Genomic DNA, 22,311 nt, shown 5'->3' with positions numbered 1-22,311 from the left:
GAGTCAGGCTTCCTGGTAGTTGTTCCTGCTCAATTTGTCTGCCACCTGTGCAGGTGGACCTTGGGCTGCAGGTACCCACCATCTGTTACTGTAGAGCAGCTTATAAATGAACATGGATCAGCATTACAAACTCCTGACTGCATGTCTATCTATATTTAAAGGACAGAAAGATGAGAAAAAAAACCCCCACCCAACCAAACCCTAAGCCAATAGCCAGAAAAGAAGTGTGAAAAATATAAGTATATTATGGAAAAGATATTATTTGAAAAAACAAACAAAACACTTGGAGGAAAATCACACTGGAGGAAACCGAACAACTGCAAACCCTGCTGATATCTATAAGGAGAAGCAGGGACTACTGCATTTCCTGAGCATGATGGGAAATGGCACAGCTCAGAAGTCAGCAAGCCAAGTACACCATTCAGTAAATGAAGAAACACAGAGCATACATAAATGCAACAAAACATTAAAGACTTTCCACGCAAGTTTTCACCCTGTCACTACAGCACTCTTCCACAACTACAGCAATCAATGCTATTTTCATGGTTCCCTCACGCACGCTTTAGAATATCCCAGCTCCCCCCATTCAGGTGTTCTGTTTCCCCTAATTCCCTCTTCCATTAAGTATGATTAGCTTCAAGCAATCTAGGACAGAGTCTAAAGAATAACTTATTATCAAACTAATATAAAAGTAGATCTATTTAGACACTGTAATTTTCTAATTGAGATCCACAGCTGGGAGGCTAGAAAAAGACTATTTCTACAAATTTAAGGAGGAAGCACAGTAAAGGAGTCAGTCCACAACAGAACTACTCTTAGCTTCAAAATACCTATTTTCTTCTGCTACCTAGATCCTGGATGTCTCCAAATGCAGAAAAGGATAAGTCTTAAAAACAGTCACTCTACTGACTATGCATTCAGAATTACCAGTCTGACTTGACACCAAGAGCATAACCTGCCTACTTAAAATGCTTTGCTTTATACATTATTTTTTTCAGTATGAACTGCTATTTTATGATCAAGACTTTAGAGAGTTACAGATTCCCTCTCAGCATGCCAAAGAGCTTTCCCAAGGAACTGCAAGGCAGCGAAGAATCACTTCTATCCCACATAAAGTACATTCAGAACCTGAACCAGACAGAGCATTTAATGCCTGTTAATGGTTTCTGTCTTTCTTAACTCGTGCTATAAAGAGCCCCTCAGGCTGGGGGGTAAAGCCACATACACTACCAGACAACGAAGAGTGCTCTGCTTAACTGGTGCATAGTCACAATATTTCTTGAATTAGGCGTTTCTTGTGGTTTGGGTTTTTTTTTTTAATCTTACCCAAAATTCCTACATATTTACAAAGAGATCAATAAAATATTTGTATTCATTCATATGTAGTTTTTTATTAAATGTAAAGAGTGTTGCAAAACCTAAGTTAAATAAAAATGTTTCCCTCCTAAAAATGAAACAAAACAAAAAAGCTTCAGTTTAAGTTTATTTAAATTAGTTATTGAGCAGTTCTGCTATACCACCATAAACCTTTTTTTCTCGTTATACATCCTAATCACAGAATACAATTACATAATAAATGTGTAGTAAAATTAAAATGCTGTAATAAAAACCTTAGCACAAAGGACTGGACAGAGAGTGGTCCTATCTTTCAGCAGCTGGAGCAGGCCAGTGTTGACCTGAATATGCTGAACTGCTCGGAACAGTTACAGAAGCTGACAGAGTAATTCTTAGCTCCCCCTTGCATTTATAAAGATGCAAACTTTGATCTATTTTCTGCAAGATTCCCCAACTCCTGTACCACTGGCTGTTGTCTAGTCTGATTTGCCTGTTAATGACATTCTGAAGACAAGTACATGGATGTGTAACAGCGAATAGCCTTAACTCCAACCGCCAAACAGGGATATGTCACACAGAGACTTTGCCAGTACTTGCCAGAGCCACCTGATTGGAGATCTCAGGCACTCCTTAGTATCCATGACCTCGGTTATAAGCTCAACTAGGAAGTTTTTAATTATGGTTTTCTTATGAGTCCCTCACAGGGTCATTTGTTTTTCCATACTCCATGAAATTAGTACAGAAACCAGAGATGCAAAACAACCACTGAATTAGAGCATGTAACTCCAGGGTCTGGAGTGGTGCTGCAAATAAATTGCCAGGTAGCTCCTCACAACCTTATCCTTTCTTGACTTTTCTTGCCAATTAAATGAGGAGAATGTTTACCTAAGGAGCAGATCATCAGAGTAACACACGATCACATTCCCCATTTTTAATCACTTTGGATTCACTTTCTTTCATAGCTTTCCTCAGTGACAAGCCTTACAAAGTGCACTGCATTCAGAAGCGGAGAGTCACACTTGAAAGCAACACGTTAGGAACTGGAGAAAGAACTGATTACAAATAGGGAAGAGGATCATGGAATTGTACCATCACTGAGCAAGATGGGAAGTTGAACCAACCAAGGTATATGCAATGTGCTTGCTTCTGGGAGCTATGAGGCTGCCCTGCATGTGCAGGTGGTGCAGACATCCAGGTGGAAACGAAGACACAGTTTGCTCTTCTTCAACTGATGAGGTTCACCACCAAATGGGGTAAAGGATGGAGGAGAAAAAGGGAAGCAAAGATGGGTCTCCCATATGTAGACAAAAAGCCTATGCAAAAACAACTAATTCTGAACTGGTTAAAGTTATGTACACTCTAATTTTAGTGTAGAAGATTAGCATTAATACTTTCAAATGCAAAGACTCCTGTTCCCAAAATGGTTGGTTACAAGACTGGCTTTTATGGAGTAAATACCTAGACTTCACAGAAATCACTAACCCTCATTAACAATTAATTAGAAGAACAAAGGCCTGAATCATGCAAAGTGATAGACCGATGCTACAGCTCACTAAACGTCATCAGGCTCATTTGTTATGCTTTAGGTTGTTTGGATGACACGTTATTAGATAGGCTCTCTAGTCTAGCACAGAGTGACTAAACCAATTGCTGATATTCTGAACTATAGAGATATTCAGGAAACTACAGATGAAGGCTCATCCCAGGCTCACTTTAACTGGTAACTCAAATTTAAAGAAGTAATTTGCTTTAAGAATAATTCTGTTAAACATACTGGTCATATTTTCCTAATTGTACAAAACCCAAACCAAATGGGAATTTCTCTTCCAATTTAAAACCTTGCAGTTAACAGAAGAATGAACAAGTGATTCAAGCATCACATTCAAGACCAGCAACACAAGCACACCATACAAACAGCATCTCTCAGGAGAGGAAAGGTTGTTCAGCTCCTAAGAAACTGATCTGGAAACTCCACTTGAGAACACAAGAAAGGTACACAACACCAAGTATCCATATTATGCAAGGTAAAGTCAAAAGACTGCAGCCACTGAGGGGGCAAACTCCTGGTCCTGTCTACAGTCAAGTTTACTTCATCAATAACATGTCTGCTATGGTGAACACCCTAAAAGCAAGAATGCAAAAGCTAAAAATGGACCTGTACCAGACAGAAAAGAATGCTTTTTCAAATCACTTCTAAAGAAGGGACTAAGGACAAATCAATGCCTCCTAAGTAATCACATGCCTTTTCCTTTGAAAGAGATTTCACTTTAAAACACATAAATTCTAAAAGCTGAACTACTTTGGAAGAATTTATGCATAAATACATCAGGTATGCCCTCATTTATAGTAATATGCAACTTCTAACCCCTCCTGCATTCTAGGAGTACCTCGACTCATAGACTGAACCCGCAAATCCCACAACACTCTCTTGAAGTGAAAGAGAACACTCGTTCTTAATGTCAAGGAGATGCAGAAGTGACTGGAGGGCTGAAGCCTCCAGCGTGCTGAAGGGTCATTTCACATCTGAAAGTCAGGACACGTGAGCCCTGCTGAGGCAGGATGGTTTGGAGATGAACCCTCACTGCAGGAAGGACACTGAGGGGCTGGAGTGCATCCAGAGAACAGAATGGAGCTGGGGAAGGGTTTGGAGCACAAGTCTGATGAAGAGCAGGTGAGGGAGCTGGGAAAGGGGCTCAGGCTGGAGCAAAGGAGGCTCAGGGGGGACCTTGTGGCTCTGCACAAGTCCCTGACAGGAGGGGGCAGCCGGGGGGGGTCGGGCTCTGCTCCCAGGGAACAAGGGACAGGACAAGAGGAAACAGGCTCAAGTTGCATCAGGGGAGGTTTAGATTGGATATTCGGAAAATTTCTGCACTGAAGTGTGGTCAGGAAGTGGAACAGGCTGCCCAGGCAGTGGTGGAGTGACCATCCTGGAAGAGATTTAAAAGACCTGTGGATGTGGCGCTTGGGGACAGGAGTTAGCAGTGGCAGGGCTGAGGTAATGGTTGGACTTGATGATCTTGGATTCCAACCTAAATAATTCTATGATTTCCATGAGTGAATCCACATAGCTAAGTGCTGTAGCTTCTGTAAAGAATTCTCATTTAATTATTTTATTAAACTTCACCCATCATTTCTTACTATTAATTAATGGCTTCATGGAAAAGGGGAGAAAAATCCTAATATAAAACAAAGAATGGAAAACATCAAACTTCAGCTCTCAAAACTTTAGAAATGACCCAGACTTTGGATGATCAATACAATAGTCAAGTGGCTGAACAACGCAGCTGTGTGAGTTTCAGGAGTAAGTTCTTACTTACCCAGCTTGAATGAGCTCATTGAGTTTAGCAGCGTTCTTGTCATCCATACCTTTTCGGGAAATGAGATAACACAGTGAATTAGGATTTACAGTGCTAAACCCATGGCCTTTTCTGTGTCCTGCTGGGCTTTCAAATCTATTACGTTTTATTCTCACATAGGATTAACATGCATAAATGTGCTATAACATACCTCCTCTAGGAAGTTTGTGTTTTCATAACATGCAAGCTTTACATGATCCTTGCCACAAAAATTACTTTATACATGTGGATTAAATGACCCTAGTTTAGGTACTACAGCCATCTTTGATGGCTTTTAATCTGACACTGAGGTATTAAAAAGTAAAGCTTCTTCTTCCTGCTCAATCTCTGTTGCTAAGGCAGCAAGGCAGAATGAACAGCATCCTAGTGCTTAACACAACAAAAAAGTAAATAAAAATAATAAAAATGCACATGCAGCCTTCACTTTTTTCTATGCATTATAGAGCACATTTTAAAATGGACATTTGGTAACTTGATTTATATGACAGTTAGGCCCAGATCTATTTACTGAACAAGTAACCTCCCTGTGGCAATGCTAAAAGTATTTCTGGAGTGCTCTTGTGTCTCAATAGCTCTTAGTAAGTCTTCTCCATTTCTGTGACTCTGAATACCACAAGACAAAAAAAGGGGGTGGGGGGGGAGGGAGGAAGAAACTGCTTTCCACAGCTAAAGAGCAGACCTGTCATAAATGGGTGTAGAGTCTTGCACCTTGAGTACATTTAATCTTGAAGACAAGAATTTTCCAAGTGACAGTGGGTAAAGGACGTAACCAAGTCCCAAAGTTGTAAAAAGACAGAATACAGAGGCTGCAGGCATTGCCATGGTGACTGTGTGAAACCTTACTCCCAGTCACAGCAAGAAGGGTCTGCTTGTAAAACAAGATGTGGGTACAGGAAAGAAACACTAATACTGATTTCTGATGACAGGGCAATGTGCCTTGCTTCTGCACCTGCTTTGTCATCAAACACTTCAAAATTGCTTCTCCAAGCTGAGCACTGCTTCTCCAATTAACACACTGGAGATCTTTAAACAAATAGAACAAAGTCAGTATGAGCATTCACAAGAGTCTCATTCATTACCTGTTACAACAGCAACCCCAGGTAAGGGAACAACATAGCAAAAACACCCTTCCAAAATTCCACAATCCTTTTAAGAATTGTACATGTTCACTCACGAATGCTTTTGTGTCCATTTCACTTTACCACTACTATGACTTCACAAAGAAGTGAAAGTATTTTGATGGTTTTCCATGTCTCACAAATTAAACAAAACAGGTAGAAGATGCACTATGGTGTAATACTGACTGTACAAAAAGTCTGGGGACAAATGAAAAATACATGGATAAAAAGGTGTAGGTACACAGACTGGCACATGCAGGGCATGTTCCTCTGCCCACTCCCCAAGCCAGTCATGTCAGAGCTCCCTCTGGTCTGGAAGTCATGAAGACCATGGGAACCATGTCCTGGGGTTCCATCCCCTCAGCGTGGACAGTAGGGTAAGGCAGGGATCCTCTCTCTACTCAGGTGAGACTCCATCTGCAGCTCTGGGGGTCCCAGAATATGAAGTACTTAAAGAAGGCTTAAAAGAAAGACAAGGACAGACTTTTCAGCAGGGCCTGGAGGGACAGGACAAGGGGTGATGGTTCTAAACCACAGGAGGGGAGATTTAAGCTACATATAATAAAAACATTTTTTATTACAAGTGTGGGGAAGCCCTGGCCAGAGAAGCTGTGGCTGCCCCATCCCTGGAAGTGTTCAAGGCCAGGCTGGATGGGGATCAGAGCTACCTGGTCTAGTGGAAAGTATCCCTGCCCATGGCAGGGCCTTGGGACAAGATGGTCTTTAAGGTCCCTTCCAACCCAAACCATTCTGTAGTTCTGTGAGCCTAAGCTCAGGTATGCTGCTAATGCAATTAATCAACTGCCAGCAAACAGCACAGCACTGCTGTGGCACATACTCCTCCACCTACACTCACTGATACAGACAAAACTGGACTCTGGTGCTGACAAGGTCAGAACCCACCTTGCTTAGCCAGTGAAGTTATTTCCAGTTATGATTTGTGCTTTTTCATCTTCAGGGTGCAGTGAGAACAACTTAGAGAAAGACACTACCCCAGATTTTGACTGCATAAGTACAAATAATTGTGGGTGTAAAGGGTATCATTTACACACTTAATTGCTTAGGTTTCAATAGCAACAAAATAGATCATCTAAGCTTTGTGTATGTTTACCTATTTATTGTTTACCTATATTTACCTATCACCTGTGGGATATACATGCATTGCATTCTGCAGACAGATAAAACTAAAGAAATCTATCAAAGTGGACTAATGCAACAGACTAAGGAGGTCTGTAAAAATAAAAATACATTTAATGAAGAAATAACACCATAGATTACAGCAGTAGTCAAGAACTCAAAAGTGCTACTGAACTACACACTGCAAACTTCAAGGGTAGTAACTTCTGATTCCATCATGTAAAAATAATCTGGAGTCATTCATACTCACATCCCCCGATCTTTTTCCTTAGCTCCCCATAGCAGATTAAGCCATACAGCTCCAGGGAAGATTTTTTCAGCCCTTGAGAAAACACTAGAAAGCAGAAAAGGTTCCAGTGAGATGCAGGTTGCAGATACTCACATGCAGCTACACTGCATATACTCATTTCAACACTGAAAAGGAGAGGATTTGTATTTTCCATGATGAGACAAATCAGATTGAAAGCAAAACTAAGTTCTGGTTCAACACTATAATGGGATTGGTTCACCAACTTCCTTTTCATGGCATTTTTTATATTACAGGAAAACAAAGCAGCTTCCATAGAATTTACACAAATATGCAACTGCTCAATATGTAAAATAAAGCTAATTCATAATAAAGCTATCTCTAGTATCAACTGTTTACAAATTCTAAGGGAAATTTCCAGATGCCCCCAAGCAAATGCATACAGAACTCCTTTATATGAAAATTCAGAGGTAGGCCTGGATTTTCCAGAAGACAGAGAACATTTTCTGTGCACACAAATACACTGTAAGAGATCTGATGCAAATTCTAGATTCTAAATTTTTACACAAAGAATTGCTGATATTTTATTCAACTTTGCAAGGGGTTTTTTTGTCCTTTCTCATCAACACACATGACACGGACATTACTGCTATAGATCTAAAGATCTATGACAGCAAGGAGAGTCTTGTGATTCACTAATCAGGTGAAAATATTTATTCTTGTCTATTCATCAAAACTCTAGTTTTCTTTGATCTCAAAACCCAAGCACACATATTTCTACCAATACTAAAGCTAATCAAACTACTACACTGATTGTTAAATTCCATCAGACAATGAGATTCTAGACCACACATATATAGATACGTAAGTTTTTGTTATCCAAAAAACACATTTAACTTCTTCTGTGACATCTTTTTATTTTAAAAATTCTTCCATAAAATGTGTTTGCTGCAACATTGGTTTTTAAATAAAATACTAATGGCTTCAGCTTAAAGTGCTGCCTTGTTTTGAAAAAACGAACTCACAAATACACCTTATGCCAGGTGGTTTAGATACTCAAGTCCTCCTTTAGGTAACCTAAGCTCAGGAACAGACAAGTTCATAAAGAGATTGTATCATACAGTAGCTTTGCATTCCTTCAGCTTCTTTCTAGCCATATCCATTTCCCCTTAATGAGTTACTCTTAATAACTCATTATTTTTAATTTTTAATGAGGTTTAACAAGTGCTGGGTCCTGCACTTTGGTCACAACACCCTGCAGCACTACAGGCTGGGGACAGAGTGGCTGAGCAGTGGCCAAGCAGAAAGGAAGCTGGGGGTGCTGGTTGACAGCTGACTAAACATGAGCCAGCAGTGTGTCCACATGGCCAAGAAGGCCAATGGCACCTAGCCTGGAGCAGGAATAGCGTGGCCAACAGGACCAGGACAGTGACTCTTCCCCTGTACTCGGCACTGGTTGGGCCACACCTCAAGTGCTGTGTCCAGTTCTGGGCCCCTCAATTTAGGAAGGACGTTGAGATGTTCAAATGTGTTCAGAAAAGGGCAACAAGGCTGATGAAGGGTCTGGAGCACAAGTCCTGTGAGGAGAAGCTGAGGGAGCTGGCTGGGATTGTTTAGCCTGGAGAGAAGGAGGCTCAGGGGAGACCATATCACTCTCTAAACTCCCTGACAGGAGGGTGCAGCCAGGCAGGGGTCAATTTCTTCTCTGAGGCAACCAGGCACAGAATGAGATGACACAGCCCTACTGCTGGGTCGGGGAGGTCTAGGATGGACATTAGGAAGAAGTTCTTCACAGAAAGAGTAATTGAGCATTGGAATGGGCTGCCCAGGGAGGTGGAGGAGTCACCATCCCTGGAGGTGTTCAAGAAAAGACGGGATGTGGCACTGGGTGCCATGGTCTAGTTGACAAAGGTGGTGATAGGTTGGACTCTATGATCTCAAAGGTCTTTTCCATCCTAGTTGATTTCTGTGATAAAGAGACTGTATTGTGCACTAGCTTCGCATTCCTTTAACTTCTTTCCACATCCATTTCTCCCTGATGAGTTATTTTTAACTTGAGAGGCCACAAACTGTGTAGATGAATTTACTATTCAAACTCTTGCTGATATTTTAGAGTTCTTCAGAAAACCAAAAAATTCAACCACCACAAACTGCCATGATTTATGCATCTTAGAATACACCATCAGAAGGACCAGAAAACTCTGGAGACTATGAATCAGCAAGCTAATGTGAGAACTGACATTTTTGACACCTTAAAATCAAAAAAACTGAATCTTAGTAAATTCTGGTCACTCTGAAATACATTTCTTTAGCCTGTTATTCAGATTAGGCCACCCACAGACTAACTTGAAGCCTCTCTCCCCATTCCTAATTAGTATGGATTTGATAAAAATCCATTTTCAATTCTCATATGTTACTATTACTGTTACAAGACACCACCAGCAGTTATCTGACTTCCCAATTTCTTTTTCATTAAACCAGTTGCAGAAGGAGGGAAAAGAATTGGAAGGGGAATATGACACTGGGAAAGCTAAGTTATTGAACCAATGGTACAAATTCAAACTTCTTTAAAGTGGGAGCAAATATGTCACCATTTACACTTGTATTGCACTGTTTATTTATTTCTGCCTTCCCCCAAGAATCGCCAAGTGGTGCTGGGTCACTTGAAGTTTGCTTGATGAAGCCATGCCTGACTAATGTTTAGGCAGTTCTCCTTGAAGGTGTGTTCCCGAGAACACAAAAACATTTCCTTGAACCTGGCTTTTCCCCAGTAGTAACAGCAGGACCTACATTTATTATGGTGTGGTGAATTCACAGAATAGTAGTGATACAAATACCAGGTTTTGAAAAGTATTTTTCATGAAACACAAACCTTGGTAGGGCCATGCTAACAAAACTAAGAAGTGAGACATGGTGGACTCCCCACTCCTGAAGGTCTCCACAGCCAGGCTGGACAGGGCATTAAGCAACCTGGTCTAGTGAAAGGTGTCCTTGCCCATAGCAGGGGATGGACAGGGATGGTCTTTGAGGTCCCTTGTAACCCAAACCATCCTGTGGTTCTACGACTACGTTCAGTATTTACTTCCTCCTCAGTATTTATTTCCTCACCTCTAAAAGGCAGGACTCCAACCCTTGCACCAAGCCCACTTTGGTGCATACTAACCATTGTCAAAGTCAATGTACTTGGAGATCTTGTGCCAGGTGCGGTAGTAGAAGTGCCGGACCTGCTCCTTGTTCTTCACCATGCTTGCTGGTTTGCCTTTTTTCTTGTATTTCAGGGCAATGTTGTTCTGGATAGCTTCAAAGTCCTTCCCATGCTGAAGAAAAAATAAAGCAAATTGAAATACTCAAACCCAAACTTGGATCTTGTCATAATTCAAGTCAAACAATGTCAGGGACTTTGGAACTCTTTGTGGGAAATTGGATTTCAGTGGCCATAAACAGAACACTGGTTTCCTTTGCTTTATATAAAATGCAATATAGATGCCAAATTAATTACTTTCCAATTTCTTTACCTGTTTCAAAATAAAAACAGTAAGTTGCTAGCAAATCAGAAAAAACCACCCATCTGTACTTAAAACTGTGTTAAGTAGCAGAACTAAAAACACTGATTTTCTCTCTCAGCATTCTTTACTTTTCTCTGCATTTCCCCCACCATTTCTCACTAGAGTGAATGAAAAACATATTATATTTACCAGCTGCACTTTTATTTACAGTGCATTTCATATTACTGTTACTAGGAGTACAAAATTTGAGTTTCAAAGGATTTGATTTTATACACATTAACTCCTGCTATCACAAAATTTTTGTATTCAAAAAAGGTTGGGACTGATTTAAATACAAAGCAGGAAAACCTCTTCTGAAAGGCAGTGCCACAAAATGGATGGAAGGAGGGACTAAACAAACTGAGTTTCAGATCCACCTTAAAGCAAATTTTTAAAATTTTTCCTCAGTATTCAACAAAAAAAAAATCAGTGAAGTGACTTAAAAATTACTTGATTCCCAGGAATATTACTGCAATTCAGAGGAATTTAAAAAAGAAAACACTGTTTAAGTATTCATTTTGTCCACAAAATATATGTATGTGATACCATGCCTATGATGAAAAAACAGTTATTCAAAAAGATGCATGTATGCAGAGAAAACTCCCCATCACTGCTTTTGTTTTTACCTTTGGCATGCATTTTCTAAACAGAAATGCTGTTGAAATAATCACAGGAACAGGACAAGCAGGAATCCATCATATACTTCGTAAGAGACAGAAGATAAGATGATGTACCTTTTCTTGTCTCTCAGCCCTAGGACTGAACTGACTCTAACCTCTTCATGGCCGAAGACTAAACACAATTGTCATTAGAACAGAGCAGCTTTTCTTTGGTATTACTACAGAGCAAGTGTGTTGCTTTTGAAAGTTCAGATGGGGACATTATTTAATTATTCTGCATTTGAAACAGAACCGTAATTCAATAACAACTGAAATGATTATAAACATTCATTAATAGAACTCAGAAATATTTCCTGTGTATTTAGAGAAAAAAACCCAACAAACTTAACACTTTTGACACGTGGCTTTGACTGACAGCTGTTTTACAGTGTATGGCCCCACAAATGCTCATGTGTAAGTGGCCTTCTGCTCCTGCCAGTCTCACCTGAATCAACCTTCTTTAGGAATATCCAGACTCTAACCAAAGCCATCTATGTCTGTTATTTTCTTCTACATGTACCTCATACAGTCCTTCAAAGAAGGTATTCTTGTCCTCCGTGCTCCATGACTCCCACTGCCGTCGGACCTTCTTCCCTTCCTCCTTCTCTCCTGTTGAGGAGCCCAGGTTCCTTGCTGCTGACTTGGAATTCCCAGCAGGATTACTGGGAGGAATTCCTGATGTGCCACCAGGTGCAGTCCCTCCATTATCTGCTGCTGTAAAAAATCATGACCAGAGTGAATATTAAACCAACAGGAGGATTCATGGATAGAGCTAAGGGAGTAACTCAGAATTTTCTCCTTTTTCACTTGAAATACAATGGGCAAATAATGAGGTTTGTTTTATAGAAATAAAATCTCAAAGCACAAAAAACAAGGGGAAGGTTTCAACAGCTTAATTTTGTATTTCCAGAAGTAACACAGATAAGCAGGAATGTACCACAGCAGCCTCTACCAGACAACCCTCTCTGATGGTTATGTACTAGTGAGCTCTGCAGTCACTGCCCTGCAGCCAGGGGGAACTCCAGAGCAGTGCTGAACAGGGAGCTGACCAATGGACCAAAGTGATGTCTTTGGGGAAAATAGAACGCCACATCCTTGTCTTTGGTCCTGATCCTACTGCCTCCAGAATAACTGTGGAAAGGGAAGGATTGAGAGATGTCGACTTCAGTTCATCATACAACAGTGGATGAGCATCCAGAATCTCATCTGCAGTGTATGATCCTCAGAGCACCACCTCTGATATGGCCCATCTAGGAAAGCTCTAGTTATCCAAAGGCCAGCAAGTCTCAACCCATTCTCCTTTCCCAATCCCTGCTGCAGCTTTCAGAAAAAGACACAGAAGTGTAATTTTGATTGTCCCTTTGTCAGTTATCAGCATCCAAAGAACACGGAAAAAGATATGAAGATTGGAAATACTAAAATGAGAATAATGCCAGATAAAACTGAGAGAATTCGCTGTTTACTCAAGTAGGGACCCAGGAAGAAAACAGGATGGAAAATCCACAAACAAAACATCATGCTTGGTATGACACTGTATATCAGAGCGCTAATCCAGAAACCGAGGTCAACTCCCCAAAATGCGCTCATTTTTTTCCATAAAAATGTAACCATTCCCATTAACTTATATTTCCAAAATAAATTATCTTGAACTTTATTTAAAAATATTATTTACAATTTGACTGTCCTTATTGATGCAGACATATACTTAATAAAACAGAAGTCTTTCAACACTGAACATTCATTGCTCGTTATAAAGAATGCTCAGTACACTTTCCTTTTCTCCAGGCCTTTATGTCTTGTGTTTTACCTCATGATATACTGGCTTGCCGTAGTTTATTTGCTTATACACCCAGCTTCTACACTACAGCAGTTCCAACCAGTTTCCCTAATTTTTATACATATCAGCATAACTCTGTCTTTCATATTTAGGCTTAAAAAGTTCCGTTATCTTTACAAATTCAACTACATGAAGCAGGTTTTTTTACCTGACAAAGCCAGTATTTTATATGTATGTACATATATATCTAATTCAAGAACCCAGATATCCCACTTTGATAATTCTAATAGTATTTTTTAAAAAGCGTATCAGAAGAATCTGCTGTTACAGGTCCACTATGCTTTACAGATTTGAAAGACTTGTATGTAAATCTTAACAAGTCAGTTGCAATTTGAAGGTAATTCCTTCGGGCAACAAAACCGTATTTCTCCAAATCCTATAGAAACTGGTTTGTTCAAGTAATGGAGAATATTTGAAATCAAACCTGGAAGAGAGCAAGGTGCATGAAAGTACATTTTTTTCCTGCATACAATAAATAGTTACTTGATATAAAATATGATATTGTGACCATTTTGGAGTTAATGTTTCTTTTCTTTCTAGGGATGACTATTTGACTCTTGAAGAAAATTACTGTCACCACAGGGAAGCATGTAAGGAAAGACATGAAAAAACATTAGACATCTAGAAGAAAATGCACTTATAAACAACTTCTCAAATAAACAGCTTCTTTACTTCCTAAAGTCTTCATCAGCCACTGATAAAATAATTGAGACTTAGGCCATTTAATTCTGGCACTGTTGAGGTAAATCCTTTAAAAAAAGGTAACCACAAGAAAAAACCTGAGCACTTCAACAAAAGTTACCCAACACAGACACAGAACTGACACTTCTTTATTCTGCAAATGTGAGACTGGAATATCACAATTTGCACAGTAATGAAATACACATCTTTGGTCAAGAAGGGGAAAGTCAAACACATCAAACCCCAAACTCAATCTCCAATCTCCTGTTGCTACCAGCTCCCAACACAAAAGATGTCCTTTATCAGAAGACAGGTACAGGATTTCAGTCCAGAGTCACTATTCTGATCACAGATCCCTAACTGCTGAGAAATCCTTCAGAGGAACAGCGAATGCAGGATTTGGGGGTTTCACTTGTGTGTTGGGTGGTTGGGTTTTGTTTGGGGTTTCTGTGGGGTTTGTTTTCTTTTTTTTTTTAATACTTACACAAGTAAGTAAAATCCTAAGTCAACTGCCAGACGAACAGATCTTATCAAGGATTTTCTAAAGATTGTTCAGTACACTTGGAACACATAAAGCTTTCATTATTAAAAAGCAGAAGAAACTAAAGTGTCAGTGAAGATTTTACGGTCTTATTACAATTTAAAGTTCAGTACACTTTCATTTACATTTTAGTTGCAGGCAAAAGACGGACTAAAGAGTTCTATTTGATGTGCTGAGGGCTCCATGGACTCAACTTCTACACAGGACATGTAGCTCATAATTGATCTTTTGTTCCTTTATGCACACAAACTGTAGTCCTGGGAAGTTTATCAGAATCTTTTTTGTTTTAAACTCTTTTATAAATTACCATCCAGACAATTGTTCAGAATATTGTATATGAAGATCTAAAAATGTAAATATCCTGTCACCTCTACAGAACTCTTACATGCCATCCAATTCTTCCAGGAACAAAAGGGTTTGCTCATTCCTTTGCATAAATTTTCTTACTACTGTGCATGGTAATATTTATCATTGGGTTATCTCAATCCAATCTAGAGTATACTGAACCTTGGTATGGCAATGGAATGTACTGTATTCTAAAACATAGGACTATAAACCAGAATAAAAGGGAAAAATAGTCATACATCATTAAATTACCCCCCCTAAATTCATTACCTCAATCTTACTGTATGAGATTCTTGTTACATACCGAACAGTTAACGAGCTTTCATCCCCTCACTAATGATTGACGACTCTATGATTAATTCCCAATAATGGATGATTTAAAACTTCATCAATGCATTAAAACAAGAAGCTCCCCTGAGGCCAGCTATACCATTACTGCTGCAGAATGCTGGGGCTCACTCTAACAACCTGCTCAGGCGCTTGTAAAATGATGTAAAGTCATTTATAGAAAAGACAAGACAAAGACAAGCTGGACATTCTCCCACTGTCTACTCATTTTGCACCACCCAGCCAGTGACCTGGACATCCACACCATTACAGCTATGGCAACTCCTTCCCTTTGCTCCAGGTGTGCCAGAGCACCAGCACCTGTGTACAAGGTACAAGGCAGTCATTTGGATATGCAAGTTCCCAGCATATCCCCTCAGCTTTCAATACACAGTTTGCAAAGACTTCACGTTTTTGTACTCAGTATTTGAACTGCAACCCCCAACAAAATCATGGGTCAGAACACCAGTGCTCCAGGGAAACTTATTCAGTCCTTTTATCCAGTGTTCTCCACCCATGTATATGCACCACACTAAAACTTCATTTATCTGTGTCTGGCATAATATCATCTCAAACTACATTCCCATGGAAAAAACTGTCTCTGTAGTTTTAAGCAAAACATAAAACATTTGCAAAAATTTATATAAAGAGATTTAAAGACTGCAGTTTAAGAATCTGATATGAAAATTACAAACAATGGAACACACGTATAAAATAACTGAGACACTGATAGTATTGGGCTCTCATCATGGCTACAGCCACAAATTCTTCCTTCTAGGTAGCATCTCAGAGTTTGCCTTTCAGACTTCCACTGACAGCTCTTACAGGCCAGCTGATTCATATCTTCTGTGACAGATTACACACACACGGAAGCTGGAATCCCCAGAGTAAATTCTCACTACACCCATGTATCCCAACACACAGGCTGGGTTACAGGCTTAGCTCGCAACATCTCAACTTCTTCTGGAGTTACCAGTCACCGTAGGTGGAACATTCATTTGGAAATACCTTTATAAACAAGATGGTGCATTCACACTCTTGCATGCCACAGCTCAAATGCCGAGTGTTAGGACTAACTCACTCCCCAAATTGTGGGATACAAATGCCAACTTGTAAAAGACAAATTCCCTGCAAGTCAACACTTCATTTTGAGTGCTAACTTTATAACTGGAAAGGAAGTTTCTACTCTGTATGCCTCCACAGGACACAGCATGGACTCCTGCAAATGGCAAGTTTAGAACAGCTTATGTCTTATTGCATGGTTATGCCACACAGTGTTCTTGCTGTGAATTAACATCCAAAGTTTGAAACAGAAACAAAGAATATTCTGAGTTGGAAGGGACCCACAAGGATTATGGAGTCCAACTCTTACCTGACTGGCCGATATAGGAACTGAACCTGCGACCTTGGCATTCTTAGCATCATGCTCTGACCAACTCAGCTAATCTCAGGCTCAGCTGGTAACTATCCTACATGGACAATGACAGCCTACCTTCTTCTAACTCTTACTAGTTAGAAAATTAGAGGTAGCTGAATGTGTTTAAAGCATACACAGTGTCAATTATCAACCAGAGCCTCCTAACAAACCTATGCTGAAGGCTTGCTTCTCTATGGACAGGATATGTTTATTATACAATGTATCAAAGGCAGCACCAGCTGAGCTAACCAAGAAGAGCTATAGAAACCCCCCATGGCTTCTTACACATTTGGTCACATCTCCCATAAATCACTATTCCCATGCTCTTCCCTAAGAAAACACCCATAAAGTTCATGCTGAAGTTCCACTTAACCCTACGGCTGTGCAGCCTTGCAGGCAGGTCCCTGTCAGAGTTCAGCACCTACTGCACAGGAGGAGAAAATCCTCCTCTTGCAGTATGGGATGAGATATTGTGGAGTCCTGGTCCTCAGCGACTTCCAAAGGGAGGGAGGGAGAACTGAGGTAAACGGGACAGCAAAGAATGAATGAAAGCATGTCAGGGTAGGATGGAAGGAGAGGTACCAAGTGCAAGTGAGATGGATAAAATTAAGGATAATGTCAGAACAAGGGACTGTGCCAGTAGTTAGTGAACAGTGGTTCATGTCCTAGAGAAATAATGTTGCAGGAGTAACATCTCAAATGAAGGTTGTATACAATATATTCTGCAACATATGAACTCAGGAAGATACAATAAAACACACTGTAAGTACATACATCAAGTGTATTGGTGTCTACCTCCTCTCTATAGGAGGAGACAGTAGCTGATTTAACCTGTATGTTACCAAACATGAAACTTTGACACGCTGAAACAAACTAGACTGCTTTTTAGCAAGTTCTATACCATGCCAAAAGATGGAACGCTTTAATTCAACTAAGCTTTCAGCTGAATAAATCCTTTTTCAAAAAAGAACTTCTTATTACTGCAAAAGAAACCCAAATACTTGTTTGAGCCATTCTACACATTTTAGGAATAAATCCAGAACAACAACATGAAAGACATCTTCAAGCTTCAGCTCATGACCATTAGGCTGTTCCTCCTGACTTCATTCTGCATTCAGAAAGTGGATAAAAACACGGAAATGGCAATACTCTACTCTAGTTTAAGCTACATCTACAGCATATGATGGCAATGTATTCCACACTGCCTTTTACCAACGTGGTCACAACATACACATACATACATATTCCATCCACTCTGGCTTCACGGACCAAAGCCCCAAAACACACCTTAACACCCGTGCTCAGCAACCATGTGGCATGTTGGTGTTTGAGACACAAACTCTCAGAAATCCCTCTTTTTCAGCAACCTTAACTTGGTCTGCATCTCCTCCCTCAACAAAGCTCCCTGCATATAAACTCCCAAAATAAACTGTCTCCACACCACTAGTTCTTCAAGCTCCTGCTATGGTTTCATGCAAGTTACTTAAAGACTTCCTTTCAAGCCTTCATGCTTCAAAAGTCATGCACCAGTTGAGGCGTAGATTACGACCTTGAAAATATAATTAAAAGATGATCAACAGCTGAAAAGAATACGATAATAATTCTTTAAAAATGCAGAGATTTAGATATTTGTGCAGGAAATTTGAGAAACTTTCCTGCAATTCCAAATGGATTGGCTACTGAACTGAAATAGTTTCCAAACTTTATTTTGCTGTACTACTTCCTTGTAATTCCTATGTAATTTTTGCCTTAAACTCAAAAGTGCACCTCAGTACACAAAAGGAAAGAGACAGGATTCAAAGGTGCAATTAAAAAGTACGTCAAGGCAATCTGACTATTAGCAACATGTTTACACACTCTACAAGGCAGAACTTGGAAATTATTATGAGCAAGCTTTTGTGAGCCTCAATAAGATAAAGTTGAAAAGTCACCAGCTGCTGAGTGGGCAAACTCTTTTTATAGTTTACAGCCAAGTTTATCAATTATTTATCTGCTAAAATTAAGGACCCTAAAAGCATGAATGCCAAAAGTAAAAAGGTAACCACAAGAAAAAAATACAGAAACACACAGAAAAAAAATACTATTTTCAAAACTTTTTTGAAGACAAACCAATGCCTGCTGAGCAACTACAATTTGAAAGAAAGTATGTGCATTGATCACACTCCTTAAAAATTAGCAAGTGTTTTCCCTTCAGAATACAGAGGTTCTAGAAGTAGAATCACTTCAATAAAATGTTAACGGTTACACAGCATTATTGAATGCCTATGACAAAAACAAGTTTCTGGTTTCACTGGACCAAGCATAAGCATGGTCTGGTCACTCCAGCTGGCCACTGTCAGAGTTACTTCTACAGCCATCACCTTGACTTTGACATAAACAATGCAAAAGCTTCCAGGTTTCAGAGCTGATGTAAAGTACCTGCACTCCAGCTTTTCATCATTTTTATACTTACAGAGGGAGGAGAAAGGTAGTGGGACAGCTGATGGAAGGATTTAAGTCCAATCTTTATTAGCCATCTCCACCCTTCCATTCATTCCCTATCAGAAGCTGGCTCTGTGAGACATTTCGCTCAGAACACAGAGCACTACGAATTCTGATCACAAGGCATTCCACTGGGGAGAATTTAGACAAGCCTGGAAAACCTCTCATTATGCATCTCTGAACATAAAGAACTCAAATTAGAAAGGATCCTGCTCCATGGCTCTGTTCTCCAAAATCTGACAATTATAATCTCAACCATATCAGAGAATTCAATCAATCGGACACATTCACACCAAATCTGGTCAGGCAGAGCTGTGGCTGGTCTTAAAATTGAAAAAGTGAAAGCACAGTCATAATTCTACCACTGTCACTGCCAATGAATTTAAGAAGTTCTCCCAAATCTGACAACATGGTACAGTGACTGCAAACATTATCCATGACTGGTTACTGAGATAATATTTTCTGTTCTGTATGTAATTTTCTTAAGGTTGTTTTGGAATCTGAATTGCAAAAATGAATGAAATTTCTTTTCCTATTTTGTTGATACTCTTAGTTAAAAATCATTCTGCTGTTCTAGAATTGGAAATAAATGTTTATGTACAAATACACCAACATGAATATACACTTGCACAAACGTATGTATTTGTTCACACGTGTATCCATTTCCAAATCAATGGAATAATTTCAAATGGACATACTCAACTTGCAAATCACGTACAAGACGTATTTCAAAGAAACACCTCCTCGCATCTAATACTATTTACAATCCTGGAATTAATTATACGTAGCTAAACACTCCTGGGTATTTCATTTGTTTGTTTATTTGGTTTCATGCAACTGGAAGAGAAATTAGGTAGGCCTTTCTGTTCTGTCCTCTACCACCACACAGAGTTTTCATTTAACATTCAAGATATTAAAGAGGGCTTACTAAAGTATTTAGAAATACTTTGTCAATTATACCAACTGCCAAGCAACTGAGTTCAAGAACTTTTTTCTGATATGACAATAACTAAAACATCCCAGTTTGCACTCCTTTATTACTGCAACACAAAACTATCATAACTACAGTGTTTACTTAATGCCCAGCACGTGCACACCCCTGTGACGGACAAGAGTGTGGTAACCTCCAAGACACATTCATGCTACATGGAACTATAGTTCAATTTAGCAGACGAGAGTAAATTTTATCATTTTAAAAGTTGATGCAATCTTTTCAGTGCTGTTTTTCTGAAAAATTCATAGAAAATAACACTTGAGTACTTTAGCACATGATATCCAAAATTAGGCTCAAGTACAGCTCAAATGCAGTGCTAAGATGTCATCTAGTCACTGCTGAGCACACACAATGGCACCAAAATATTCAAATATCCCTGCTGCCTTCCAGCCATTCAAGGTAGAAACAGCTCAAAAAAAAAAAAAAAAAACCAACTAATTCTTGTCTCCAATGCTAAAGTGAAAAAGCAGGTGTGTGTATGTCTGCACCTACAGACTTTCAGATACAAACTAATCTTAATAAAAACTCAAATCACACAGAAATGCCCAAACTGGTCCGAAACAGTAAAACAGAGCTTGCAAAACCTTAGAAACAAATACATCAATATGTGTATTTCATTGCTGTATCCAAAACAGTTATTTGGATCATAGAAATAATTGGGGGAAATCACCAATGTCTTGTGGGTTGTTTTTTTTTTTCCTTTGCTAACTAGCACCCAGTCAGTATCTTGTTATTATCCAAGAACAGAATTCAGAGTGCAGCCCCCTGATTACACAGCTAGCTAGAGTATGATTTCCTAATCAAAATACAGGAATTTCCCAAAACTCGAGAGAGATGAAATAAAGACATTAAAGATTTGCCTCATAATGTAGAATTTTTCCTTCTCCACATAAACATCCAGACCCCCCATTTCTGGAAGTGCAGAGAGGACAGTGGGCAGCAGAGAAGCTGAAGCCTTGGGACACAAAGAAGATTTCAGCCATGAGAAACAAGCCCCAAAACACCACCCCAAAACCAAACAAAATGGCATCTACAGAAGGAGAATGACAACCCACAGCCCCACAGGTGCCTCCCCTCTTTGCCATCCCCCTTGTCTGCATGTTTTTAGGGTGTCAAAACACAGTACCTTTGCCTTTTCCGGCAGTGCTGCTGCCAACAGAGGAGGATGCCTGGGAATCCTTCTTCAGTCTCTTGCTCTGAGGTCTGACGCTGGACCTGAGAAAATGATGCTGGTCCTGGCTCTGGGAGGGCTGGAGAGAGGCCGGGGCCGGTGACAAGTTGGGGTTCGGTGTAGGGCTGCTGGTAGTGTTGCTGTTAATGATCTTCTCTTCTTTCTTTGTGCTGCTGCTGCCTGGAGCTGCCTCTCCTCCTCCTCCTGCCCCTTCTTCTTCCAGGGACTCCTCATCTCCTCCTGCTCTCTTGCCCAGCTTTTTCACCCCTTCCTCCCCGCTGCTCTCTCCCAGTTTCACTGTCATCCTGCGGGGGAGGAGAGGGAGAAAAGAGCGGGCACACAGTCAGGCCGGGGAGCCCCCCGGGGAGGCAGAGAAACCCCTGGGCTGAGAGGGGAGAAGTTTAGCTGCAGAAATTCCTCTCAACATGGCCGCCGTTGTTTGTTACTAAATCCCCTTTCGTTTGCTGTCCCGACCCAACAACCTGTGCCGAGGGCGGGAGGGGGAAAGCCCCGCCACAACCCCCCCCAAACCGGCCCAAACGGCAGCCGGGGCCCCCCGGTAGCCCCCCGTCTCCGTCCCGAAGGGCTCCGAGCCGCCTTTGGCCGAGAAATCGCCCGGCCAAACTCGGGCGTGTGGCAGCGCTCGCCAGCGCCGGAGGAGCGGCAGCCGCTGGGCCGGCGGAGCAGAACGGAGCGGGGAAGCGCTGCTCCCCCATCCCATCCCATCCCACCCCTCCGCGGGTCCCGGGCCCGGGGCTCTCCTCTCTCCTCACCGCGGAGCCGCGGCCCGGCCCGCCGCGGGGGGGGGATCCATGCTCCTGGATGCGGCGGCGGCTTCTCCTCCTCTGTGTGTGTGTCTGGGGCTGGGACTGGCCGAGGCTCCCGAGGTTCCCGCTCCCCTCCGCCCCCACCCCGCACCTCCCCGCGCTCCTTCCCGCCGGGCAGCCCCGACCCCGCCGACGGCACCACCGTGGGCCGGGTCTGGGCTGCCACCGGGAACGGGCAGGGACCGGCTCCCCAAGCCGGCACCCCTGGCCGCCGCCTCTGCTGGGGGAGAATTAATGCCACCCCATTTTTTTTTTCTTTTCGCTCTCTCTCTCTCTCTTTTTTTTTTTTTTTT

The 22,311-nt window shown here is 40.9% G+C and overlaps 1 protein-coding gene across 2 annotated transcripts in view; it reads right to left on the bottom strand.

Annotated features, from left to right (window-relative positions):
• CRAMP1 (cramped chromatin regulator homolog 1) overlaps positions 1 to 22,054 on the bottom strand; it is a 51,252-nt gene extending 29,198 nt beyond the window's left edge. The window contains exons 1-6 of one of the 2 annotated variants that reach the window (XM_042036795.1): positions 21,965 to 22,054; positions 21,147 to 21,496; positions 11,918 to 12,111; positions 10,357 to 10,510; positions 7,197 to 7,280; positions 4,653 to 4,701 (exon numbers count right to left, since the gene is read on the bottom strand). In XM_042036795.1, coding sequence (XP_041892729.1) covers positions 4,653 to 4,701; positions 7,197 to 7,280; positions 10,357 to 10,510; positions 11,918 to 12,111; positions 21,147 to 21,496; positions 21,965 to 22,005 — 872 coding nt within the window. In that variant the 5' untranslated portion in view covers positions 22,006 to 22,054. The remainder of the gene's footprint in view (positions 1 to 4,652; positions 4,702 to 7,196; positions 7,281 to 10,356; positions 10,511 to 11,917; positions 12,112 to 21,146; positions 21,497 to 21,964) is intronic. The other variant, XM_042036796.1, reaches the window with a different exon arrangement.
• Positions 22,055 to 22,311: the final 257 nt, after the last annotated feature.

Source organism: Corvus kubaryi, unplaced genomic scaffold (assembly GCF_017639235.1).
Source record: "Corvus kubaryi isolate FWS band 111438036 unplaced genomic scaffold, C.kubaryi_AGA036_p1.0 37387, whole genome shotgun sequence".
Classification (NCBI taxonomy): domain Eukaryota; kingdom Metazoa; phylum Chordata; class Aves; order Passeriformes; family Corvidae; genus Corvus; species Corvus kubaryi.
This window is presented reverse-complemented; position numbering and strand designations above follow the sequence as displayed.